Here is a 23,692-nt window from a genome sequence, read left to right on the forward strand (position 1 = left end):
TGTTCCCCAGAAAAGTTCCTGCACTTAGCATAAAATCAAATTAAACCCAAGTACATTACAAAAATAACTCAGTATAATTTATTTCACATGTCAGAAAATGAGTGTGATCTCAGGTGCTCGTATTCTATGGTAAACAGTTCAATTATACTTACACATTTTTACATAAATCACCATTGTAAGAATACTCTAAAGGCAAAGATAGATGGCATTTGTATGCTCTGATATTTTGTTGCTTTGTTAAAGTCTGCAAATATCTCAATTTTCACACCTCATTGTTTACTGTCGCTAGAGAAGACCATTTTCATCTTTTCATCTTCCCATTAGAATAGGCTCTGAACTATTTGCTTGGACTTGCTATACATGAAACAATAGTTCCCTCTTCTGGACTGAGGTAATGCTACATTTAGGGCAGAGGGATCTCTGCAGAATGGAATTCCGGTTAATGTTTACTGAAGGTGTGGGTTTTCTTCCCTAATTGAACTACCTTACAATAACACTAAAAGCCCTAAAGTCTACACACAAAGAAGTCAGGCACATAAAGAAAGAGAGGTGTAGAAATCAATGAAGTATTGGATTGTGGGGCTTTGCATTCAATTTCAGCTGAAGGCACTGATAGCTGCAACAGATGTAAGTAAGGATCTGTCACCATTTTGATAGTGAAACATAAATTCACTGGAATGCATTGATTCCCACACTCTCAGGGTTTTCAAAAAAGTAGTACAAATCACTGACCTGGAAGGAGGAATTTATTTTAAACAAGTGTTTAATTCAAGGTCTTGTGCTTTCGGACTGGAGCATCAATTACATAACCAAAGATAAGCTACATACTAAATTTAAAAAAAGTAACCACCCATTGAAAAAAGAGACAGTGGATAGAGGGAGTAAGGCAAAAAAAAAACCTCAAGGCCCCAGATTCACAGAACAAAACATGCTCTCAAAAACACCAGTTGTCATCCCCACCTTGAACAAAGCATTAGGAAGCAAATTTGTGAAGAGGCACAAGCACCTAAAACTAACTTTTGTTCTCTCACAACAGTTTTTGTATGAAAAGCAGACCAGTAGCGCAAAGTACCCGTACGAACAAGTGAAACACTCTGGGTTACCTGCAGCTGGAGACAAATGGCAGGTACAGAGTCAATCTTGTGAACAAATGGTACCAAACTCTCTGGAACAACACTTTCAAGGAAGTTCACACTACAAGCCTTGCTTCACAGACTTCCATGACTCTTGCCATGTCTGGCAAGGAGAGTCTGGGAAAAATCTGATATTTTCTGCAGGACAGGGCCTGTATTTGAACCACAGCAACTGTTACTCTTGACCAAAATATCCCTGAACAGAAGTTGCTCAAAGCACCCTCTTTGAAACCAGAGCCCCCTGAAAGGGGTGAGACTCTGCAGAGGTTCACATGGAGGTGGGGAGAGTGAAAGCTGTAACTCCCAAGTCTAGCTCTAGGGGTGTAATATAGAAGATGAGTCCATCTTAACCATCAGGAAATTTTATTCAGCACTCTGTGAACTTTGAGCAGTCCCACTGGATTAGAAAACTTGCCCAGAGCCTGGGCATACTCCAGTAAGACAGGCAGAAAAGACTGATACACTTAATTTCCATTTCTCAAGCGCTCAATTTGTTTAATAATTGACTGCAAAAAAACAGGGTGAAGTTTACCAGGGAACTGGGTAGTGGCCTTTCTTCTCTGATGTCTAAAAGACACTGTTTCAAGAGCCATATATTCCCAAAATTAGGAACCCAGTACTTGCTGTTGTGGTAAGTAGTAAAAACTCCCCACAAAAACAAAGGAGCCTGCTGCTAAAATGGTCCTGTGAGAGGAACAGCTATAGTAACATGGTCATCTTGAAGTAGCTGAAGGGGCTTAATATTTGGTATACTGACCTGCTTCTTTCTGGTATTGAATTCAAATGAATAGCCAAATAGGTCTGCTACATTTGCCTTCCAATGCAGAAAGGCACATGTTTTGAGCCAGGTGTTTATTTGTGTGCTCTTTTCATGAAAGGATCTCAGACGCCTGTTCTATCACTGTAAGATGAACAATGCTTCCACAAACCATGAACACAGTGATTTGCTCCCTTCTAGTGATCATCTGAACCAAAACTAGGGTTTCTTCTTTTTGTATGATTGATACTTCCACTGTCTGCATGTGATTTTCATTGTGTCTTTACAATGATCCAAAAAAACACTTTTTTCAAGCCTTTTTTTTTTCACTTCCAGAGGCTTGCTAAAGCTTCCTAAAGAACTGTTACAACCCTCTAGGCGTAAGGGTCAGGGACAAAAGCACTATAAGATCCTGAGTATGAACTACTATGATTCACTTCTGTGGCCCTAAAAACAAGGTCCCCAGATGGGCCATACATTTAAGAGCTGGACTCAAAGATCCTTGTGGGTCCCTTTCAACTCAAAATATACTGTGATATGCCAACTATATCCTTTTTCACCATTCCTCTCAGACAAAAGGCAAGCATTCTCATCTGCCCCTCACTTTTTCAGTGTGCTTCCTTTCCCTAAATATATATTTGGCTTGAATAGGATTGGACTTTTAACTTTACCACCAGCAAAAGCAATTGTGGGTTTATGAGCAGACAAAATTTATGGGTGTAGAAAAATACGTGAAACACTTCAAACTACACTGTCTGAGCCTTAGGAACACACTTACCTCCCTTGAATTTATTTGCTTTCAGCAGCAATACAAATCCGTTCCTTATTTTGCACCTTGCTCTAAATGCTGCTACTTCTACCACTTTTCCAGCTGGGACAAAGCATCTTGCGCCCTTGTTCATGAAAATAGTGCTTGAGCAGAATTTCCTTTAAATCTTCCCAAAGAAGCTGCCTCACAAATCACAATGGACATATTAAATATATTTTTTGTAAAAGGCTCAGGTAAACTCATATGAAAAAATTCTGTAGGAACATCTTTGTGGAAATTGAAGAATCCATAGTCCCAGGCCCTGGCAAAAAAAATTGCACCTGAACATTTTGCATCACAATCAGATACACTGTAACTGCCCTAGAAATTAAGGTTTCCAGATTGCATTAAGTCAAGGAAGCTGCTGTGTTCTGTGAAGGCTATCAGTAGGAAGTAAGGTTTGATTCAAAACACATTGCCTTCCCTTTTAGGTGATTCTACCGTACAGACTACCCCTCAGGTTTACTCACCAAAATTTTTTGTTCTTTGCTCAAATTTGTTCACATCAAGTCCTGCAGAGATACAGAATCAGTGCAAAGATTTATCTTTAGCATGTAAAACACAGAGACCTGAAGCTGAGGTAAGGTATAGATGGCATTTTTTCCACAGACCTTTCAAGATCTGATCAAATACACCCATATGAGTCAAGATGGTGAAAATATAAAGCATAAAATCCAACACAAAGCAGAAGAGCTTTGTCATCAGAAGCCCAGTCACTCACTCTAATACAGAGGGAAGAATCTGAGGAAACATTCAAAGCAGATGAAGGCCCAAGCTCTCTACTGTTAAAGGAAATAAAATTATGCTGCCTCTATCCACTTCTAATGCCCCTCACATATGCTATCCATATCTCATGGCTAAGCACTAGGAAGAGAACTCTTTCTGCTATTAAGCCCCTTCCTCTGAGAATCCTTAGGGGTTTTTATGGTTGGATCAGATTTGTTGGATGTGCAAATTTCTGCTGAAGATAAAACATGCAAAAACAAGAGGAGAGAAAAAGGAAGAGGAAACAATCAGAAACAATCATAAAAGGAAACAGTCTTCATTTATGTATGCATTCATTTTAAGAACGTCCTTAAACAGATTATTGTGCATCGTTATTTCACAGACAAGGATTTGGAGAGAACTGGGCATGTTTGCCATGTTATGACACAGAAAATTAAACTTGGAAGCTTTTTTCCTCTAATTCTGCACAAAGATCTTACTCAGGAGAGATTACTTCGCTGACAGAGCAGCAATTACCAGTAGCTTAAAGGTGCAGAATTTTAAACATGGTAACTCTAACCATGTAGTCTCTGTCCCACCCTTTCCAGGACCAACAAAAGGAGTTTCCTAAGTGCAGGTGAACCACTTAAAACAACTGGAAAGAAGTGACAAGTGATAGAGGACACTGCTGTCCACTACAGGGGTCAGAAGCCCTATATCTGCTGATCAGATTTATCATTTAGGGAGGTTTGCTGCTTTGGTGGGGCTTTCGTTGAGAATGTTGTGCAGAGGCTACTACACAGTGATCCCTTTTCATGTTTGTACCAAAGACACCACCAGGGGCGACCTGAGAATTATCAAGTGTAACTACCAGGCTTGAGGGGCGCTGCTGAAGAGTGCAGACACCCAAGTGGTTTTCTCCATTGTGCCCAAAGAGGACTCAGCAGAAACTGTGCATGAACCACTGGATGCACAGCTGCTGTTCATAGCAGACTTCTGATCCCCATGAACATGGCAGCCATGGTGAGGATTTGAAGAACATAATCAGGTTCTAAAGAGAGGGAAAGCTGGCAGAGAAAAACAGGTATTGCTGAGGTAGATAAGTAGATACCTGCTGTGTACCAGATTAGGGAGAGTCAAAATAGGGAGGACCAGGTTGAGGTATAATTCAACACCCTGTCTGGACACAGGTTTGTGGAGCCAGATGGGTTTGACCCAAGTGTGCTGAGGCAGGTGAAGGCCAGTGGCATTGCAAGGTCATTCTCAGTATTCTTTGAAAGGTGGAGGTGAGTGGAAAAGGTTGCAAATGGCTGACTCTCAGCCCTGCCTTCTAACCATATAAGGAAGAAGATGAATGATCTACAGCCTCATGCAATGCTTTGGAAGATATTGGAGAAAATCTTCCTGGAGAACATTTTCAAAAGCCTGGAGAATCAGAAGGTGCACAGGAGTAGTCAGCCCGGATTTCTGAGCAGAAAACCATAAACTGTTACCAAAACAAGTCCAAAGCTGTTGAACATCTCCCTTAGTGACCTGCAGGATGGGACAGTGCAGACTCAAGTAAGTTTAGAGAGCATATAAAAGTGGAAGGAGTGAAAGGTGCAACAGCCAGTTGCGCCGCACTCTGGGGGAACCTCAACAGGAGAACTGCAGATCTGGGCAGGGAGGAATGTGATAAAGCACAGCAAGGGCAATTTCACCATCCTGCAGTTGAGGAGTAGCTCCAGGCACCGGCGCATGCTGAGGACTTGTGAAGATGACAGGCAGTTTTGCAGAGAAGTTCTGTGAGGTCTTGCAGGACAGTAACCTGACTTTCAGCCAGCACCACTGGCTTCCTGCAAAAATGACCAACACTATCCTCAGCTTTATTTAGAAGTGCATTAAGAGCAGCTCAGGGGAATATGTCCTTCCTATACCCTCAGTGATGGTGAGGCTATGCAAGGAGTGCCAAGTCCGGCCCGGGGCTACCCAGCACAAACAAGTTGTATACAGACTGCAGTGGCTCCAGCACAAGCTCAGAGATCCTGCTCTGGAATGGTGCTGCAGCATGTCCAAGAGGCAATTCCAGATACTGCAACTTCACTTCAGTGCCCCGCTGCGGCCCACAGTCACCCTGTGCTAGTCATGGATGCTACCCAGCCCAAGATCAATACGGGTGATCTGCTGCTTACCCACTGCAGGGTAAATGAGGGGGCATCATCTCCATGTTCTCCTCTGCTCACAGCTCCTTGAGCACACCAAGGGTACAGTCTTCCAAGATGAGAAATGAGAATGAACAACTATTGTCTAGGTTTTATCCTGCAGTTGGCAGCTGGCCTCGAGTAGAGGGTGAAGATGTGAAGTGTGGCTCTAAATCCATCAGGCAAGCTAACACTGCAGGGCTGTGTTTTACTCTCTCTTTGAGGTTAAGCAGCCATAACACCACAGCTGCAAGGGCACTGCAAGCTCTTCCCCTGCCTCCCACACTAATCTGTCTGCTGCTGCCATTTTCTAAGCTTTGCTCAGAGCAGTGAGACTGTATCAGCCCCTGAGGAGGGACACAGGGCCTGCCCAGACACTCTCACCAGCACAGGGCTCCTTACAAGACCAGGAGGCCAGGAGGTCACAGTGTCCTGATGACATGGCAGGTGCACAAAGTTCCCAGCACAGTCTTCCTCTGGCAATTTCCACCATCTTTTCTCCTTACACTGGCCTAAAATATTCTACAAAAAACACTTATAATTATATCTCAAATGCAGCCATGAACATTTCCATGACCAAAACTGTAATGGATCAACAAACCGCTACCATGAAGGACAGCTCCAAGGATATGAGCACAGGCTATGGCTGTTCAGATTTTCACCACAGCTACCATGCCCATGGGAATCAGAGCAAAACAAAAACAAAAACAAAAAAAGAGCTTTAAAGAGAGCTACAGACTTGAGCTGGCTTCAGCCCATACATTTTTTCTCTGTGATTGGAGATATCCAGCATCATGACAGTAAGCATAACAGGAATTTGTATTGTGATCTAGCTGGAGGTTGCAACTGATATATTGTGCTTGTATTGTCCATGCTGCTTCAGTCTGCTAAATCAAAATTCCATCTACAAATAAGTAAATTTGGTAATAACACATTAAACCCTCCTCATACGGAATATCTAAAGGCACCTGGTCAGAGTGTACTGCCCGAAAGCCAGGACTGCAAGACAGCAGCAAACACCTTACCACACAGAATGCATCTCCAGCAGGACTGAGTTTACTCAAGGCAACACACACAGCAATTCAGAACAGTGGGTAACAGCAGCCCTTTCATGGCATCAAGGGCAACTGGGAAAGATATAAAAAGACAGGGCCATCTGCATAACACTGTGTACAACCCACCTACTAAAGTAAGGCCACAGCTTGATGCAAGCAAAAGAGACAGTAGGTGACACTCTCTTCAGAACTTGATTCAGCTTAAGATTCAGTCACTTCAACAATATAATAATAAAACAACAATCTTGCATGTATTAAAAAGTAGAACTCTAAATATATTTATTATTCAGTTATATTTGCTTTTCATTGCACAGATTTGGTTTTTATCCCCATGTTCAACAGTTTTTTACAAAGCTTTTAGGAGTTTTAGAAACTGTTAAAATGATCACTCAAGACTATTTAGGCACAGATCATGAAGGCATGACTCCATTTCCTCAAGGTTTTTTTCCATGTGAAAGATTAGTGGTTGCAGTTAAGCTCCAAATTTAAATACATTTCACAGTCCACGCTTTTACAGGCATATTGTCTAAAAAAGAAGTTTTGATTAAATAGTCTCAAATTTTCAGATTAAAAGCCTTTTTTGATTAAAAGCCTAAATGAAAGCACCTTTTCCATAAATGCTGAAATCAACACAACTCTATGATAAGAACCATAGTGGCCAACCATTCTCCATGCTAGTCAGTCACAGAATAACAAAGAAACAGTCCTCAAGAGGATGCGAAAATCCCCCGGAAAAATTACTTTACTTTGGAAATAATTTAAATAATTTATTTTGTATGAAAAAATAAGCAAAAAAAAAAGCAGCCAATAAAACACATCTGGTGACAAGGACGTGTCCTAGACATATCCCCTGTACCTAGTTGATTCTGTGATTTCTACATGCCACAATAGAGGTGCACAGTTACAGGTTAAACAGTGTTTGCTTGCTCTGCCTGGGTTTAAGACATCTCCATAAGGTCCAGCATCAAGCCAGAAAGCTGGTGCTGAAGGGCATAGATCAGTGTGGCCACAAGGCTGAGGAAGGCTGAGCAGCCTGGGAGGATGCAGAGGGCTGGACAACACGGCTGGGCAAGAGGGAACCTGCAGCTGTAGATGGCTGCAGGAATGGGACAATGTGCTGGCACCTGAGAGCTAAGGAAGCAGCAGCTGCCGGCATTAAGGACAAGCCATACCCCAGTAACCCTGGAGGGCTGTTTATGACTGGCCACGGCCCTGTGATCTTACTGTGGTTGACACAACACTTCCAGCACCATTGCTGAAATGCCTGCAGTGGGCTGGGGGGGTCAAATTCCCCACTCATCCTTTTAATCCCTCTTGGTAAATTCCCGTTGTCAACACTGCAGCTTTAAATGTTGTCCTCATACCTCTGATGACCCCCAGTTGACTACAACTGGTCTTTGGCAGAAGGAGGGAAAGAAGGCCACTGACTCACAGGTCACAGAGACTCTTCACCTTCTCTGATGAGAACTAGCCCACACCACCACCTTCTCAAACTAGGACCTCCAACACTGACTCTTTTTTTCCTATCACAAAAGTGCTGGCCCTTGCACCCCCAGTGCAGCCTCCCACTCAGAGCGGGACTATCCCCAGCACCAGGTCAGGGCAGCCATGGCTTTCCCAAACCACCTTGGGGCAGGGCCAAGCTGTGAGGTGAGAGGGGTGCATAAGGATCTCTGTGGAGCTAGAGGTGCCTCTGAAGCTCAGCAGAGTGGACTCCTTGGGCAAGGGGATGGCAGCCACAGGAGCCACATTGCATTGCTGGGCCCCAAGGTGAGAAAAGAAGCTGGCAGCTGCCTTCAGTCTCCCATTCTCCTGCCATGTAGAGGGGCAGCAAAACAGGACCCTAGACTTTAACATGTAGCTTCTCCAGGACCAGAAGAGCAAGATTTTCCAAAGTCTCTTACTAGCATTAACACACAAGCTTCTGACATTGGTGAGCAGACAAGCAAGGGGAGCCTGAAGAAGTTCAGCAAATCCATCAAAATCTGTCTGGTGATGATTAGGGAAATGTGACCACCACAAGCCAGGGAAGTCCATGCTGCCTGAAATATCAAATTTTCACCCCCAGTAAAAAACCCAGGAGGAGTAATCTGCAGGAACTGGAGTCTCCCCCTGTGTCCAGTGGTACAAAGACCAGCAACCTCATTAATTGCCTGTGTCTGTGCAGAGGTTTCTGAGCTCCAGCTCCAGCTGTTTAATTTGGACGTCTCTCTGGATTAGCAACTCACGTAGTCGACGGATTTCTTCCTGTTGCCGGTAATACATCTGTAAAAGCTGTAAGAAAACACACATCTTATTTACTTTACACTAAGAAAACATAGGCTTAACCTGACAATGCCCCCAGAGCTGTCACATCACTTCTGGGAGAAACACCTAAGGAGGAGATGTGTTGGTTTAGCACAGATGGTAAAAACCAATTAGCGACCAACTTACAAGACAGATGGCCAGATTGGCCAATTAAATATATGTATACACCACTGGGTCACACAATTATAAAATCAGCCCAGGAAGGCCAGGAAGTCTCTCTTCCTTCTGGCAGGCCACCAGCTCACACCACGGGCAGCAGTGGGGCCCGGCCAGGCCTCCAGGAGCTGCAGCCTTCGGGGGAACAGCCTGGGCCAGCTGAGCTCCTTTTCCCCCCAGCTGCTTAGTGGGGGAGGCTGCAGCTTAACATCAGCTAGTTTTAAAGCCTGCCCCGGAGCTGGCCAAGCCAAGAAAGAAAACTAGAACAGAAGGCCTTCAACGAGCAGACAACATCAGCAGTGCTCTTGTCCACTAGATTGGGTTATGACTGTATGTGTTTCAAAGGAAGTATTTGGAGTCTAAATTCCTGGTTCTGCCGCATCTCCTTCTCTGACCTTGTGCGAGTCCTTTTTCTTCTTCCGGTTGGGACTAGCATTGTCTTTCACTAGGCATGCAGCAGAATACCCAGCTCTGCAAAGGCTCCTTCTGTAACCTTGGGGTGCCAACTCAGAAATATGTGGGAAAATATCCTTTTTCACACCACAAGGAAATTCAGATGTGGAAATTCCTGCCTTATCAAGGTGCACATGCTAAATTCTTGCAGAAATGAAAGGTGACCTCACTACAGGTATGGGTAGAATATCATTCCAGGGTTCCTAAAAGCAAACACACTGCACATAGTTAAAAATGTCCCTGAGCTGCCAACAGTGGGAGGCTGACAAATCACTACAGAGATGTATCACCAAATCACCACTGTGCTAGCTTTGATTTTTATAGAGAGATGGTTTTCCATGACTAAAGACAGGTCATGGAGCTGCCAGGATCTTTTCTAGAGCCTTTCCTAGGTGCATGCTGCTGCCAGCAGCCAATCTCAATAGCACTGCACTAACAAGGTATACCTCGGCAGTGAGCTACAGAGGCAGACTCTTTCTTGTTTCAGGGTCCACAATACAGTCAGGCAGTTAAGACTAGATGGATTCACTGGGGCTACACCCACTCCTTTCACAGAAATCCCTGCTGCCTCAACAGGCTTGCTGACTGCAGTTCTCATCAAAGGGTTATCCTGCAAAAACCCCCTTCTCTTCTCCAGAACCTGAAAGTGACAAGGACCTCCTTGTCCCCAGCCAGCCACCAGGCACGTCTGTGCCACAAGAATGCCTAGGAAGTGAGAATGCTGACTGACCCCCCCAGCTGAAATGCTGCTGGACCATATTCCTGCTACCCAGGTGGCACTCAGAGCAGGCAGAGCTTTTTGCACCACAAAAAACAGAGATTGTACTGACGCCAGTCTGCACAATAAACCCTCTCTGAACTGCCACCATGTGAATGGCATCCTTTTGTCATCTGGCTTTGAGCTTCCCCTGTGGCCCCAACACTTCACCCAAACATTCATACCTCATTTTCAGTTTTTGGTGGTGGACACTCAAATATGCCAAAGCCATTGGAGAGGCATGTTTGCTCATTTTTTGGCAGTTTCTCCTCCACTTTCAGCCTTCTTCTGCCATCTTCAATCTCTCTTGGCTTCTGCTTGTCCTGCATTCTTCCACCCTCTTCCTGTTGCTGGCTCAAGTCAGTAGTTCTCACAAGTGGTTCTAGCTCAAGAAACTGTGGTAGGGAGTTCACAGCTTCAGAACCTGGTCTTAAGGATACCAAGAGAGGCCCTAGGGAGGGAGGAGACAAGTGAACACTCACAAACCACACCCAGAAATCAGCTGTAAGCAATTCATTCAGAGATAAACATGGAGGAACCTGACCAGAGCAGCTTCCAGAATTTACAGCCACCTAATTATTTTAGCTTCCTGTCTTGGTTTGGGAAGACAGGTATCTGCCAGGTAAAATTACAATCAGAGGCTCTTTGGCAAAGATTTGGGAAATAGGAATAGCAGTTCTTTACTACTATGTAATACAAAGCAAACAAACACAAAAAAAACCTCCCCCCCCCCCCCCCCCACACTAAACAACTACAGCATTAATGACAAACGACAACAGTACCAAGAACCTTGAGGGCTTTGTTTCACAAAACCCAGGGCAGTTTGGTTTCAGTGTCCTTGTAGGATTTTCAGAGCACTAAGCTGAAACAGTGGAAAAGTCCCGGGCTGGTAGCTGGGATAGCAGGGTGTCCCAGCAGGCAGAGGGGCAGGATGTCCCAGCAGCGCAGGGGGTGCAGGGTCACACTGTAGCAAGAGGAGCAGCGCTGAAGAAGCCAGAAGCCGAAGGAGAGGCAGGGCCTGGACTAGCTCCCCGCGGGTGTGGCAGGGAAAACTCGGGATTCAGGCCGAACCGGTGATAGTAGATTTCTCAGGACTGGATCCCTTTGGCCACAGTGAAACTCTTCCAGCCAGCAACAGCCGTTCTCCGCTCGGCGTGCTTTGCGGCGGCTGAGCTCCTCAAGGAGCGGCAGACACGCGTCTCCCCGAACGCCGGAAAAAAGAAAAGCTCGCAGCTGCCTCAAGCTTTGTCTTTTACCTGCGTTATCTTCCCCTTCCACCTTTGTTCACCTCTTTGTTTCGGTTAAGTACTCTCAAGTATCCAACACTTGGTTTCCTTGGTAACTTGTGGGGAAAAAATTCTTTAGAGAAAGAAGGAACAAACCTAACCCCCAACACTTCCAGAGATATTTACAATTTACTGTGTCTCTCCTTTTCCTTCTTTGCTCTTTCTCTGGCAGGTAATTGGCCAGAGAGCTGTCAGCAGCTACCACAAGCCCTAGGGAGCTGAAGGGCTGGAGAGCCCTCCATGTGCTCACCTTTGTTCATTCCATTGAGCCATTCCTGTGCTGTCAGTGCCGGTTGGGCTGCTGCAGTCAAGGGGTAGATATCTTCCTGGTATGATTCCGACTGGAGGCAAATAAAAGTCCAGAATAACTGTGTCAGTGAGATTTTGGCTTAGAGAGATCATACTGGATTGTGGTGGAGAAATGAATTTATTCCCCTCCAGTACAGGGAGTGTCATGACTGCTCACCAGCTCAGACATAAAGTCTTTTCACCTGCTCTGAAACTCTCTGTTCCTCACCTCAACTCAGAAGAACTGCATCTGAAGGCCTAATTTAAATTGTGCCAGTAAGGTCTTCAGACTGGAGGAGGTTGATATAGGCTAACTCAGCCCCCATGAAATTGTGTTCCTAAGCATGAATACATGGATACAAAGGATGGACAAGTCACAAAGTATCAGCTAATCATCAACTGACAGAAACTGGCCAAGGAGATAAAGTTGGAGGAACACACCTGGCTGGGAGTTGCAATGAGCATTAGTTCTCCTGTGTCTCTGAATTCAAGGAACTCATACCTTCTTTTCATATTCTACTTTCTTGAAGTAGAGAGCACATTACTGACATTTCCCATGTACCTGTGCTCACACGGTCACATGGAAGCTACCTTGACTAGCTGCAGATTCAAGGCCCGTTTCTCTCTCTAATGACATCAGCTCTGAGACTTACTCTTATTTCACCCTCAGTGCAACAGGTCATGCCTTACATGCTGCAGAACAAGTGTCTGAAACACAACTCCACCCAAGAGGTAGAGACCCCTGAATTCATAGGTCCTGTTTTACCAGGGTGATTCTTCTTCCTTCCACAAGGAGATTTTTATGCCACCCAACATCAGCTCCAACCCCTCTCCCTCTTTTGTCATTATGTTGAACAGATTCTATTGGAGAAGTTTACAGACAGCTAGCAGACCTGGCAGCATGTCCTGGAAAGTCAGACATTAAACAGTGACCTAACTCCTGAGTTACCCATTTAGGGTTTGTTGGCAGGGTGTAAGTGACAGTCCGAAGATCCCTCATCTGCCTCACGACCATCGTCAAGGACAGAGACTGAAACCCCTAAAAGGGACTTTAAAATCTCAGCACAGGAGTTCTGGCCTGGCTGAGGTGGGATGTTGGCCAAGTGCTGCCCGCAGGTGTGTTCGATGGAAAAACCCAGCACCCATATCGGAACATCAGAACCTGAGCAGAAACAATGGGCAAGTCACGGTGAAGTGACTGCGCCTGCTGACTCGTACTGGTTGACACTGTACCTGCTGACGACCGACTTGTTCTGAGTTCTCTAAATGAACACACTGCAATGATTTCCCCCACCTGTTTGGCCAACTGCCTGTCACTTCGGAGAGGACTATAAAAACCCTGGAGACCCCTGCTCACTTTTGTGATCACCCCACTGGAGAAACTCGCCTCTATAGGCATCTTCAAAAGCCTCGAGGACTCGACCCTCCATGTTGGTAGCTATAATCCCCTTCTCCTCTTTTTCTGTCTTTCTTACTATTCTCTTTTCTCTCCCCACTATTGCATTTGTTGGCACTAAATAAAGGTGCATTTGTGATTGAATAAACTGAGTTTGTCCCCCGCTGTGTCTTTTGCACTCTGAGATCCCTAAAACGAACCATCACGAACCCCGCTTGTGTGAGCGGATCGTGACACAGGGCTGCCCCAGAAACTGGCCAGCTATGTCCCACATGCCAGGAGAGAGAAAATCTCTTGTTTTACCTATTCTCCTGCCCCCAAGAGCCACAGAGAAGAGGCGGTGCCCTCATTTTTCCATTGATATTTTCCTGGGATATGAATAGGACCTGAGGCTGACTTACCCGTCGAGGCACAATCATGGAGACAGGCTCAATAAGGCTTTTAGTTGGAATCAGTTTGTAGAAACGGAAAATTTCACAAGCTGCCACATCAAGACCTCTCTTCGGCATTGTTCCTGGGGGAAGATCATCAAATAAATGGAGTATAAATCTCCTTAGGAACGTTAATGTCATCAGCTGTGTGAAAAGGGTCATAAAACAATAAAAGTAGTCATAGCATCAGCACAGTTCGACATCTGCATCCAAAACTGGCTCAGTGGCACAAATAATAATTTTTTTTTCTGTCAGATTATGTTGTTACATACAGGGTGTGTGGTTTTCATGCTAAGCCTCCCGTTCCTTATTCACTCTAATGGACTCCAAATAGAATGACCAGAACAGAACAGAACAGAACTGGCAGGTGATGCCACAGGATTTGAGTATCAGGATCACTAAGAAGGGATTTCAGGACGCCTAAACTGTTGCAGCAGCCCTCTTGTTAGAGGGTAGAAATGAGCCGAAGCACAGACTTCTTGTTTATCACAGCATGAAAAAGGTCCTGGTTTATTCCTCTTAGTTTTCTACTAATACCCAGTGACTTGATTAAGCAGTAGATTCTACACACGAAGGCCTGTTGCTCCTTACATTATGCGTTCATCAAAAAGTGAATGTAAACTCCACTCCTTCACACAGTATTTTGTTCTGGTAATATGGAAAAGGAAGTTCTGTACAATAACCTTAGCAGTATGCTTGATCAGCTGAACAAAGCAGGTTAGGCAAGTAGACATGATTCACTTAGGCATTTTAGAAACACTTGTACAATTCCTTTCCATGAAATGATTTTTAAAGAAACAATGACAATGAGAAATAAGGATGTTTTACTGGAAGGATTATAAAAACTGAATAATGAGGAGATCCTTACAGTTGCATTTTAAATAACGTATTCCTTTTAATTTTTTTTAAGGCAACCTGCAGGCACAAAATTCAGTGCTGTCAATTTCTGTATTGATGTCCTCTAAGAGCAGGAGTGTCCACAGATAGTGTGGAGGGGTGTTAATGATCCTAGAAAGATGTAGAGGAATATGACTCATACAGTAGACTGAAGAAGGTTCAAGAAAGGATTACCAATAAGGTCTGAGGGCTGAAAGCTAAATTCTGTGACTTGAATTAGTTAAACAGTGGCTAATAGAAATGTTAATAAGCAAGGGTCTCCAAGGGGGGAGAGGTGACCTAATCATAGGAGATCTATTTCTAAACAGGAAATGTCAGTAAAAAAGAAGGTATACAAGCAATAAAGACTGAAGGCATTAAGCTGTGAAGCATCTGTTACCACAGAAATCACAGAGTGGGAATGATGGAAATAGATTTCAATTACAAAAATCTTGAAGCAGACTGACAAATGGCAAGGAGCATTCTCCACCTTTAAATCCAGATGATCCTCCTTTCCACCACTATGTGAGAGGAGATGCAGCAGTGACTGGTAAAACTGCCCAGCCCATGCTCTGCTGGTCAGAAGGGCCCTTTCCAAGCCCTGACTCTGTAATATTACCTGTCGTATTTGGGTGAGCTGGGCCAAGCTGACTGTAAGTGCCTCCAAACCTGTGTGGAGAAACCTGACCCATTCTCTTTTCTAAATGGTATTTTGGATAGTCCTAGACTCTGGCAGCCTCTAAAATAAAAAAGACACAATCCTCTTGTAACATTAGACATTCTGCCACTCACCAATTCCCTTCTGTGGTGAGTGAGAACGATATTCCATCAGGTAGTTCAGGTATGGTTTCTCAGGGCTTACCTCATAGTACCGTATGTTTCCATCACCCTAAAGGCAAAGAAAATCAACATCAGCCAGACTGCTGTTCAGCATGACAGTCTGAGAAGAATTCCTGGCCCCAAGAAGCCATGCAGGATCAACAGTGAACCAAATGTTTACACTCAAATTCCTGTATGGGAAGGTTAGGACCCAGCTGTGTACCTCTCCGCAATAAACATAGTACATCTGTAAATGTAAATGTGGGCTGATGATGAAGCACCCTCTGGCCCCACCCCATCTGCTCATATCCTTAGGTTAACATGCTTCAGGAGCATCTTTGACTTCAGTCTGTCACAACACAGGCTGACAGCAGAATCAAACAGGCCTGCACTTGATGATATGGAAAGCACTTACCTTTCCCACCACGTAAAGCATGTGTGTGTCAGAGTCATAGATGGGAAACAGTAGTCCCGAGGAGCCATCCAGATCCTCCTCCAGTAAAGGCACAGAAAGGTCATTCTGGACAGGACACAGGAAAAGGAGTCAGCTGCAATCACCTGTCAGTCACCTCAAGTCCAGGACACCTCACCTGAACCCACCTGGCAGTGGCATGTGAGCACAGCTCTGTAATTACCCACAGCCCTGAGCAGGGGGCCATGCACAGACTGCTGCAAAGCTCTGTGGGTGGGAAAAGGGGGGCTCTGTCATAGGCCTTGACCGAGGGCAGGACATCAATTCCTACCACTATAACACCTCAGGCATCTGATGGCATTTCACGGTAGATACAGGAAGAAACATTTCCTGCCTCTACATGGGCCAGACCCCCGGAGATGCAGGGGCCTTCAGGGCACACCTGCATTGCTGGTGTAAAATTCACACTGAATTTTACTCATGTTCTCTCAAAACCTCTAGTCAAGGCAACACTTTGACAAAAATGCACCACCCACAAAAGCAGTCTGCATCAGCCAAGCAGTCTCAGCATTGCACAGTGGGGAGGTGCCTTTGCAAGGACAGAACCTCCCACTGGACTTTTGCAGGTGAGCCATGTAGGAGGACAAAGCACACCACTCCATATGTAAAGCTGGTATGTTTTTGTACAAAGCTATCCCTGCACTGCTGAAGGGTGTGATTTTGGGAGGACCAACACAGCAGACTCTGGTGTCCTATGCATGTTCATGTGGCAATTCTCACATAAACGTGTATTTAGCATAGGGTTGACACACATTTTCTCCTGCAGAACTGACCAGCTGCAGGCTGCAGCAAGCCAGAGCTTCTGTTTAGACACAAAGGTGGGTGTGGACCTGAGAAAGAGGCCTGCTGGGCAGGCCCTGCGCCAATCCCTGTTCCTAAGGAGGCTTTACATACCTTCCCTCACAGATCTTCCCATTGTGTTCTTAAACCAAACATGTAAAACCCTGACATGACACCCATAGTGTCACAGCACTGCTCAGCATGGTGGAAAACCTTCAGACAATAGCATAGTTCTTTGCCTCTCACATGTGCAAAGAAGCTATGTCCAAATATAGCCAAAACATAGCAAATCATAGACCTGCTCTACCAGCTTTGTCTGGTAACAAAGCGCAACAGTACTACAAGGAGACAAAAGATTGTGCTGCATGGTGGTTGATGCAGAGGGACATACTTAGATGCTGACAAATAAAAACACCTCATTGCATATGAAATGGTAGATGAGAGCAGGGTTTCATAAGGCTAGCAGCCATCCTGACAGGAGATCACATGTTGGAAATGACCAATTAAGCACTACCTCAGTACTCTACTGTCAGGAATCATCAGAAATCAAAAACACTTGACACACTTTTCTTCTTTGAGGGCTTCATCTGAGTAGGCTGTGTCTAGACCTCATTTCTCTTTCCAGTGCAAGAACCAGTTTGCCAGTAAGACCAGTAAGAGCCAGGTTAAGTCACAGCTACAGTAACCACACAGAGGTCCTTTGAACAATTTCTTGTTGTCATGGGCTGTTGTGGTTTAACCTCAGTCAGCAACTAAGTACCATGCAGCCATTTGCTCACTCCCCCATGGTGGGATGAGGAGGAGAATCAGAAATAGGTAAACCAATGATTGAGATAAGAACAGTTCAGTAATTGAAAAAAGAAGCAAAATACAGAACAATAACAATTGTAATGAAAAGAAGAGAGGGGAATAAAACTCAAAGAAAATAAGTGATGGACAACACAACCACTCATCACTCGCTGACCAATGCCCAACCAGTCCCTGAGTAGCAATCCATGGCTCCTGGCCCACTCCCCCCAGTTGAGTATGACGTTCTATGGTATAGAATATCCCTTTGGCCTGTTCAGATCAGCTGTCCTGGATATCCTCCCTCCTGGTTTCTCATGCACCTGCACACTGGCAGAGCATGAGACACTGAAAAGTCTTTAAACTACAGTTAGCACTACTTAGCAACACCCCAGATGTCAGTGTGCTTTCAATACTAAATGCAAAACACAACCTTGTGCCAACTATTAAGAAAATTAATTCTATCCCAGCCAAAACCAGGACATGGGCACAGCATTCGCTTTGTTGTTTTAGGGTTCCATGTTGAAAACTTCTCAAGAAACTCAGTTAGGTCTCACAGCAGCAAGACCTATCACCCTTCAGAAATCTGACAGGTCATAAATCAATTCTTGTGTATGTGGCAAGTGGAAAGTTAAAGTGACAGCAAAAGAGAGAAAACTGAAACTGGTATGATTAAGATTTTTGGTCCAACTCACTTGATCCCATAATGCAATTTGCCTATTATTCCAGCAAGACGTTCCAGTAGAAAACAGCTTTTTCATGTTTCCAAGGAATAAGACTTTATTGACTTTGTGAGACTTGTAGCTTCCTTCCTGTAGAAGAGAAAGGACATTGCATGAGTAAGACAACATCTGTTGCATAGCTACATTTCATGTTACGTGACTATCTGAAAGATCTGCTCAGCCCATCTGAACTACTGCTCCAGCCCTGAGCAGGATTTCACAGCCATCTGAAAAAAGTGGCCTAAACTCTTCCAGATCATTCCCAAAAGCTCAACCACAGATTATAGAATATTCTGAGTTGAAAGGGACACACAAAGATCATCAAGTCCAACTCCTAAACAAATGGCCCATGCAGGGATTAAACCCACAATCCTGGTGTTATCAGCACCCTGCTCTGACCAGCTGCGCCAATCTCACCTCCCTAACTATTGATTCTCATATTTGCAAGGCATCAGTCTCTAGTAGTTGCAGGCAGGACTTTCTGTGTACACAAACCTGTCCAAATAGCTACAAAATGCAGCCAGGTTCACCTAGCCAACAAAATCCAAGCAACAAAAACAGCCTTGATCATTGGCACATATGAACACTTGCATTCACCTGCCCACCTGATCTCTACTTTCCCTCCCATTATGTCCCTCAGAGGGCTGCAGGAGGTACCTATGAAAATAATACAACCCAAGTAAGGTTTCAAGGAGCAAGGAATTTGGTATCAAGATACAAAATCCCTGTTTTCAACAATGACAGCAAGCATTCCATATAGTGCCTTGGGCAATGCAGGGCACAGATGCATCGTCTTTTATGGCAATGAAGCAGAGGAAAAACTTCAAGAGATGAGATCAGATGGACCATAAATCTCTGAACTCAACCTACCTGTATGACTGTTCCAGCACGAGGGTCTATCACACGTATCTTTCTGTCCCTACAAGCAGTGGCAAGGAGACTGCCATCTGTGTTGAATGACATGGAGAGGACCACATCTTTGTGAGTGTCAAGAATCTTCACTGGCTTTGAAAGAACAGTGTCCTCGACATCAAGGTTCCAGATCATTATCTGGAACAAAAATAATAAAAAACAAATCAGCCCTTTGCTGCCTCACATCCCAGGGACTTTGTGTACTCTATTTACTTCTTCTTCTTTTTCTACATGTATAGGTATCAGTGTCAGCTCAGAATGCCCAATATTTTAATTTCCTTTGCAACCACATTTTATACATAAAAATAGACAACATCAGTGCAGATACATGCACTAGCACAAAGAAAAGTGGATGGCATTGCATGCTGTATCCAATTCAGTGAATGACAAATGCAGAGTAGACTGAAGTTCATCAGAAGACTGGAAAATTAGACAGTCCTTTGGAACTTATAGCAATATCCTTTTGCCTTTCAGTCACCATGGAATTTCCCCCTGAAAAAAGCTTCCAAACTCTTTAGTACCATCTTACAGCTTGAAATTAAAAAAAAATTCAAAATACCCAGCCAAACCGGGTGTCCTAGGACCACAGACCTACCTTGTAGTCATAGCCAGAGCTGAAGAGGATGTTATCAGCCGTGGGATGCCATTCAATCAGACCAACTCTTCGAGCATGCCCAAGAAGTTCTTTCTTTGGAGTGGTAATGTTTCTTTTTAGCAACTGATTGGGGATGTCCCAGATTTTAACCTGAATGGCACAGGATGGGTCTTCGTCAGATTCCTGAGAAGAAGCTAATTTGGAATTTACCAACAGCTATAAACTGCCTTGGAATTATTATTCTCTTTGTAGTGAATAGGAATGCACTTGGCTTTTTTGAATGCCTATCCTTGTCATTTGTATCTTTACTTTTCTGTGGACCTGAAAACTCCTCTTTATGTCTATCTTTAGACAGCAGTCCTAGCAGGGTTTCTTTACATTTGGTGATCCAACCCTTAGACCTGTCAGCACAATTACGAAAAGTTATTCTCAAGTGGAAGAAGTAAACCACTGATCTTGCAGACCTTGCCTCTCAAGAAACTTAGAGCAGGAACTAGAAAATCTGAGTCCCAAAAGATATTATAATTCCATGATTCTATGATAATATAGCAGTGATTGACCCAAGCTCAATCCTGTCCTGCTGGCCCTCTTCATCCTGGTCCTGAGGATCCATTCAGTATCATCTGGCAGAAGAAGTGAGAACTCCTCTGGTCAGGCAACAGCTATACACAGAAAGCTGTGCTGGTGCTGAACACTTTGCAAATGACACAGCCATTTGCCAAGGGTCACAGAACACCACACAGGTGGCCTCAAAGCAGACATCCTGAGCAGACACAGTGGGCAGCATCACACTGTAGCCACTCAGCACTGGGAGTGTGATGTCTTCTAACAGGCCCACCTTCAGCTCTGGGTCCTTCCAGAAGGATGCTGCATGAAGACAGAAATGCTCTGTCCTCCTGTGGTGGAAGAAAACAACAGAGGAAACCAGCAAGAGGGGCTGAACCTATGTGGGTATAAATGGAGTCTTTCTCGCACTAACCCTGAAAACACATGTATTTAGGATGCCAACAGATGCCAATCCTTTGGCTCAATGAAAATTACTATGCTTGTGTCATAATTTTTTCAGTTCTTAGCCTGAAGCAAAAGTGAAATGCTCTTTGGAACAGAGTTTCATTGACAGCTGCTGAAGTCTCCTACAGTTTGGTTGATGAGGATCACTCCTTTCTAAGACAAGTAGGAAGCGAACTGAAATTCTGGGACCGCCTGGAAAGCATCATAAGCACTCTTCTCAGCAGTATTTATCCCAATAAGGAATCAAGCCCACCAGAAGCATAAGGGCTGTAAAGTCCAACAGTATCCACATAAACTTCTGCAGCAGTTAGAAAAAACATCGCTCTACAATCAGACTTCACAGTTTCAACAGCTGTCACAAAAGGAATGGGGCTGAGAGACTAGAAAAAGGAAAAATAGGTTTTGTTCATGCTGACAAGAACTGTCTAGAATGAACCATCCACTCCTCATGCTGTGAAATGGTTGGTGATAAAAGCACAGAAAAGCACTTGGCTGGAATCTCAGGCTGCATTAAATGGCAGAAATTGTCAGCTCTTCAGTGTGCAGAACCAGCAGGTCTTGGACATAGGCCTGCAGGGCAAACATGGACAATCCAAGCACAAACAAGCTGTCTACCCTGCTACGTCTTGAAGGAGGCCTGATAAAATGACATAAAAGGCACAGAGTTTCCCCTCTAACCAGAGGGGAGCAGATCTTCAACAAGCTAAATTCTTCATGCCTGATGATTTCCCAAGAAAAAAAAGAAGGGGTAAGAGGGTAAGCTCAAACTCTCAGTCCCTAGGCATTTGCATTGGCCTCAGTCTTACACCTGCCTGAAATAGCAGTGGGAAGTGGAACTCGGTGTTCACAGAGAGCATACAATCCTTCCCATACCCAAGAGTACCATTCTACATAGCTCCAGCTATGCACCACAAAAGATAGCTGTAGTGCTGCCAGATGAAAAATTGTCTGCACCTGATGGGCTAACACAATGCCTATCCTTCAAAAACCACTGGCCTGTGGAACTGCACAATGCCCATTCTGTAAGAAGAAGAACTGGAAAGCAACCAGCCCAGTTGTGCCAACTTTTGCCATTTGATCAGGTGGTCAAGTATGACTTTGAGCGTCACCGACCACCAGGGACGACCAAAGAGATCCCCAGGACAGAAGAATACATGTGTAAAAGGGAGAAAAAATATGTTACTGGTTTGAGGGAAATGATTATTGGATGTATGTATGTTTATTCAGGGAAAAATCAGTGACTATGTACATAAAATACAGTATATAAACAGGAGTTTCTTCCATAGTCAGCATGCACGATATTTCAGAGGAAATATCCCCTCATGCATTCAGCTGAATAAAGAATGTCTGCTTCTTAATGCTACGTTAGTGTTAAGGAGTTTTTACTTTTATCAATTTCCAGAAAGGCTCGTTAATGGTCAAGAAACCTCTGAGAAATGTGGGAGAAGTGAAATTTCCATCATCTACTCAGAAGCTTGTAGCCTTCCTCAAAGGGAGGCCCAACCCAGTAAGCAAATTAGATGCATCCTTGCACACCAAGTCTTACCTGCACAGTGGCTTACTAATGCTCAGAAATGGAATAGAGCACCAGTCTTTTAACAACAGACTGGAAGGAAGGCTTTTCCTCTTATGTCCAGCCCAGTGTAAGTAGTAGAGACCTCTGTGACCCCCAAAAAACCTTTCTCAATCTCCTCTTAAAACAGAGGAAGTACTGCTGTGAAGATGTCTCAACAGTATGTCCAATCTGAGCTCTACAGAACAGGCCAGGTTAAGATGCTGACCCCACAGAATGAGTCCAACAGCAAACATGAGATGAGAAGGAGGCAGTAGCACAGTGAATCTGAGGAGAACTGGAAAGAAAATTTGTTCAGTCTCTGGCTGCCTTTCAACTACATAGCGTGCAGGCACAAAGAAGATGGAGCTAAACTATTTGAAGGTACACAAGAGAGCATCAAAGGCAAAGGATGTATATGGCAATATGGGAATGCATGCCTGGAGATCAAAAGCGTCCCATTTTCCCTGGAAGGATACTCTACACTTGGAAGAAAGACCTAGTGAGGCCACAGCATCTGCAGCCTTAGAGATATTCCCAGCTCTTTCAAACACGGCTTGGAGCAACCCAGTTCTTTTGAGAAGGGCTTGGATGAAGTGACTTCCAAGGTCTAGCTACGAGGTATAAGAAAAGATAGTCACACCAAGAAACTGTCTGCTGTCCTTGCTATTTACCAGGCAGGGAGGAGATGTCTCTACACCATGTCACAGTGCAGAGGACCCCTAAGATACCTGGTGCTAAAATGAGGACGGGAGAGTAGCAAAAAGAGAGTACAGTCACAGACAGACTTCTTGGAACAACTTTGGGTACTGAGACCAGTGACATGCTCCGTGTTTCTAGTCTTTAGTCTGAAAAATCATCCAGTGTGAAATTTCTGGAGAAAACTGGAAAGGAAAACTGGGGATAGTGCATCCAGTTTTGTACCCCCAGTGCAAGAAAGATGCTGATAAACTTGTGAGTCCAGAAGAGGTCACCAGGATGCTCAGGAGTCGGCAGCACTTTACCCTGTGAGTAGAAGCTGGGGGAGATGGGCTTGCTCAGTTTGGAGAAGAGACAGCTTCTGGGTAAATTAATAAAAGCCTTCAGTATTTATAAGACTACTGAGAAAATAGAGCCAGGCTCTGTCTTGAAATTCAGGGTAGGATACAGCAGTCATCAACTACATTTGAAGGAAAAAAATTCCCCATGGGAGGAGTGAAGAACAGGAACAGGCTGCCTAGAGAGGAGGTGAAAGAAACCACCCAAACTTCCCTTCAACTGGAACTGTAGTGGGATGTTTTGAAGATTGTGTTCATTTCTCATATGAGGCTCAAAACAGTGACCAAGGCGGTGGCCTCCACCATGGTGGTCTTTGCCAAGTAAGCTATGCTGTCATACTTCCTGAGACAGCATAAAGGTTGGAAGATAATAACCCAGCATATAGGTTGGAAGATAAAATAAGATCTTTACCATCAG

At 44.4% G+C, this 23,692-nt stretch overlaps 1 protein-coding gene across 2 annotated transcripts in view; it reads right to left on the minus strand.

The window, feature by feature from the left end:
- Positions 1-6,888: 6,888 nt before the first annotated feature.
- CORO2A (coronin 2A) overlaps positions 6,889-23,692 on the minus strand; it is a 67,257-nt gene continuing 50,453 nt past the window's right edge. For both annotated transcript variants that reach the window (XM_066181473.1, XM_066181474.1), the window contains exons 4-12: positions 19,675-19,824; positions 19,038-19,217; positions 18,141-18,257; positions 15,823-15,927; positions 15,381-15,477; positions 13,683-13,795; positions 11,848-11,938; positions 10,497-10,762; positions 6,889-8,912 (exon numbers count right to left, since the gene is read on the minus strand). In XM_066181473.1, coding sequence (XP_066037570.1) covers positions 8,784-8,912; positions 10,497-10,762; positions 11,848-11,938; positions 13,683-13,795; positions 15,381-15,477; positions 15,823-15,927; positions 18,141-18,257; positions 19,038-19,217; positions 19,675-19,824 — 1,248 coding nt within the window. In that variant the 3' untranslated portion in view covers positions 6,889-8,783. The remainder of the gene's footprint in view (positions 8,913-10,496; positions 10,763-11,847; positions 11,939-13,682; positions 13,796-15,380; positions 15,478-15,822; positions 15,928-18,140; positions 18,258-19,037; positions 19,218-19,674; positions 19,825-23,692) is intronic.

This window comes from Chamaea fasciata, unplaced genomic scaffold, assembly GCF_029207755.1.
Source record: "Chamaea fasciata isolate MVZ Bird 193981 ecotype frontalis unplaced genomic scaffold, bChaFas1.0.hap1 SCAF_4, whole genome shotgun sequence".
Taxonomy (NCBI): Eukaryota; Metazoa; Chordata; class Aves; order Passeriformes; family Sylviidae; genus Chamaea; species Chamaea fasciata.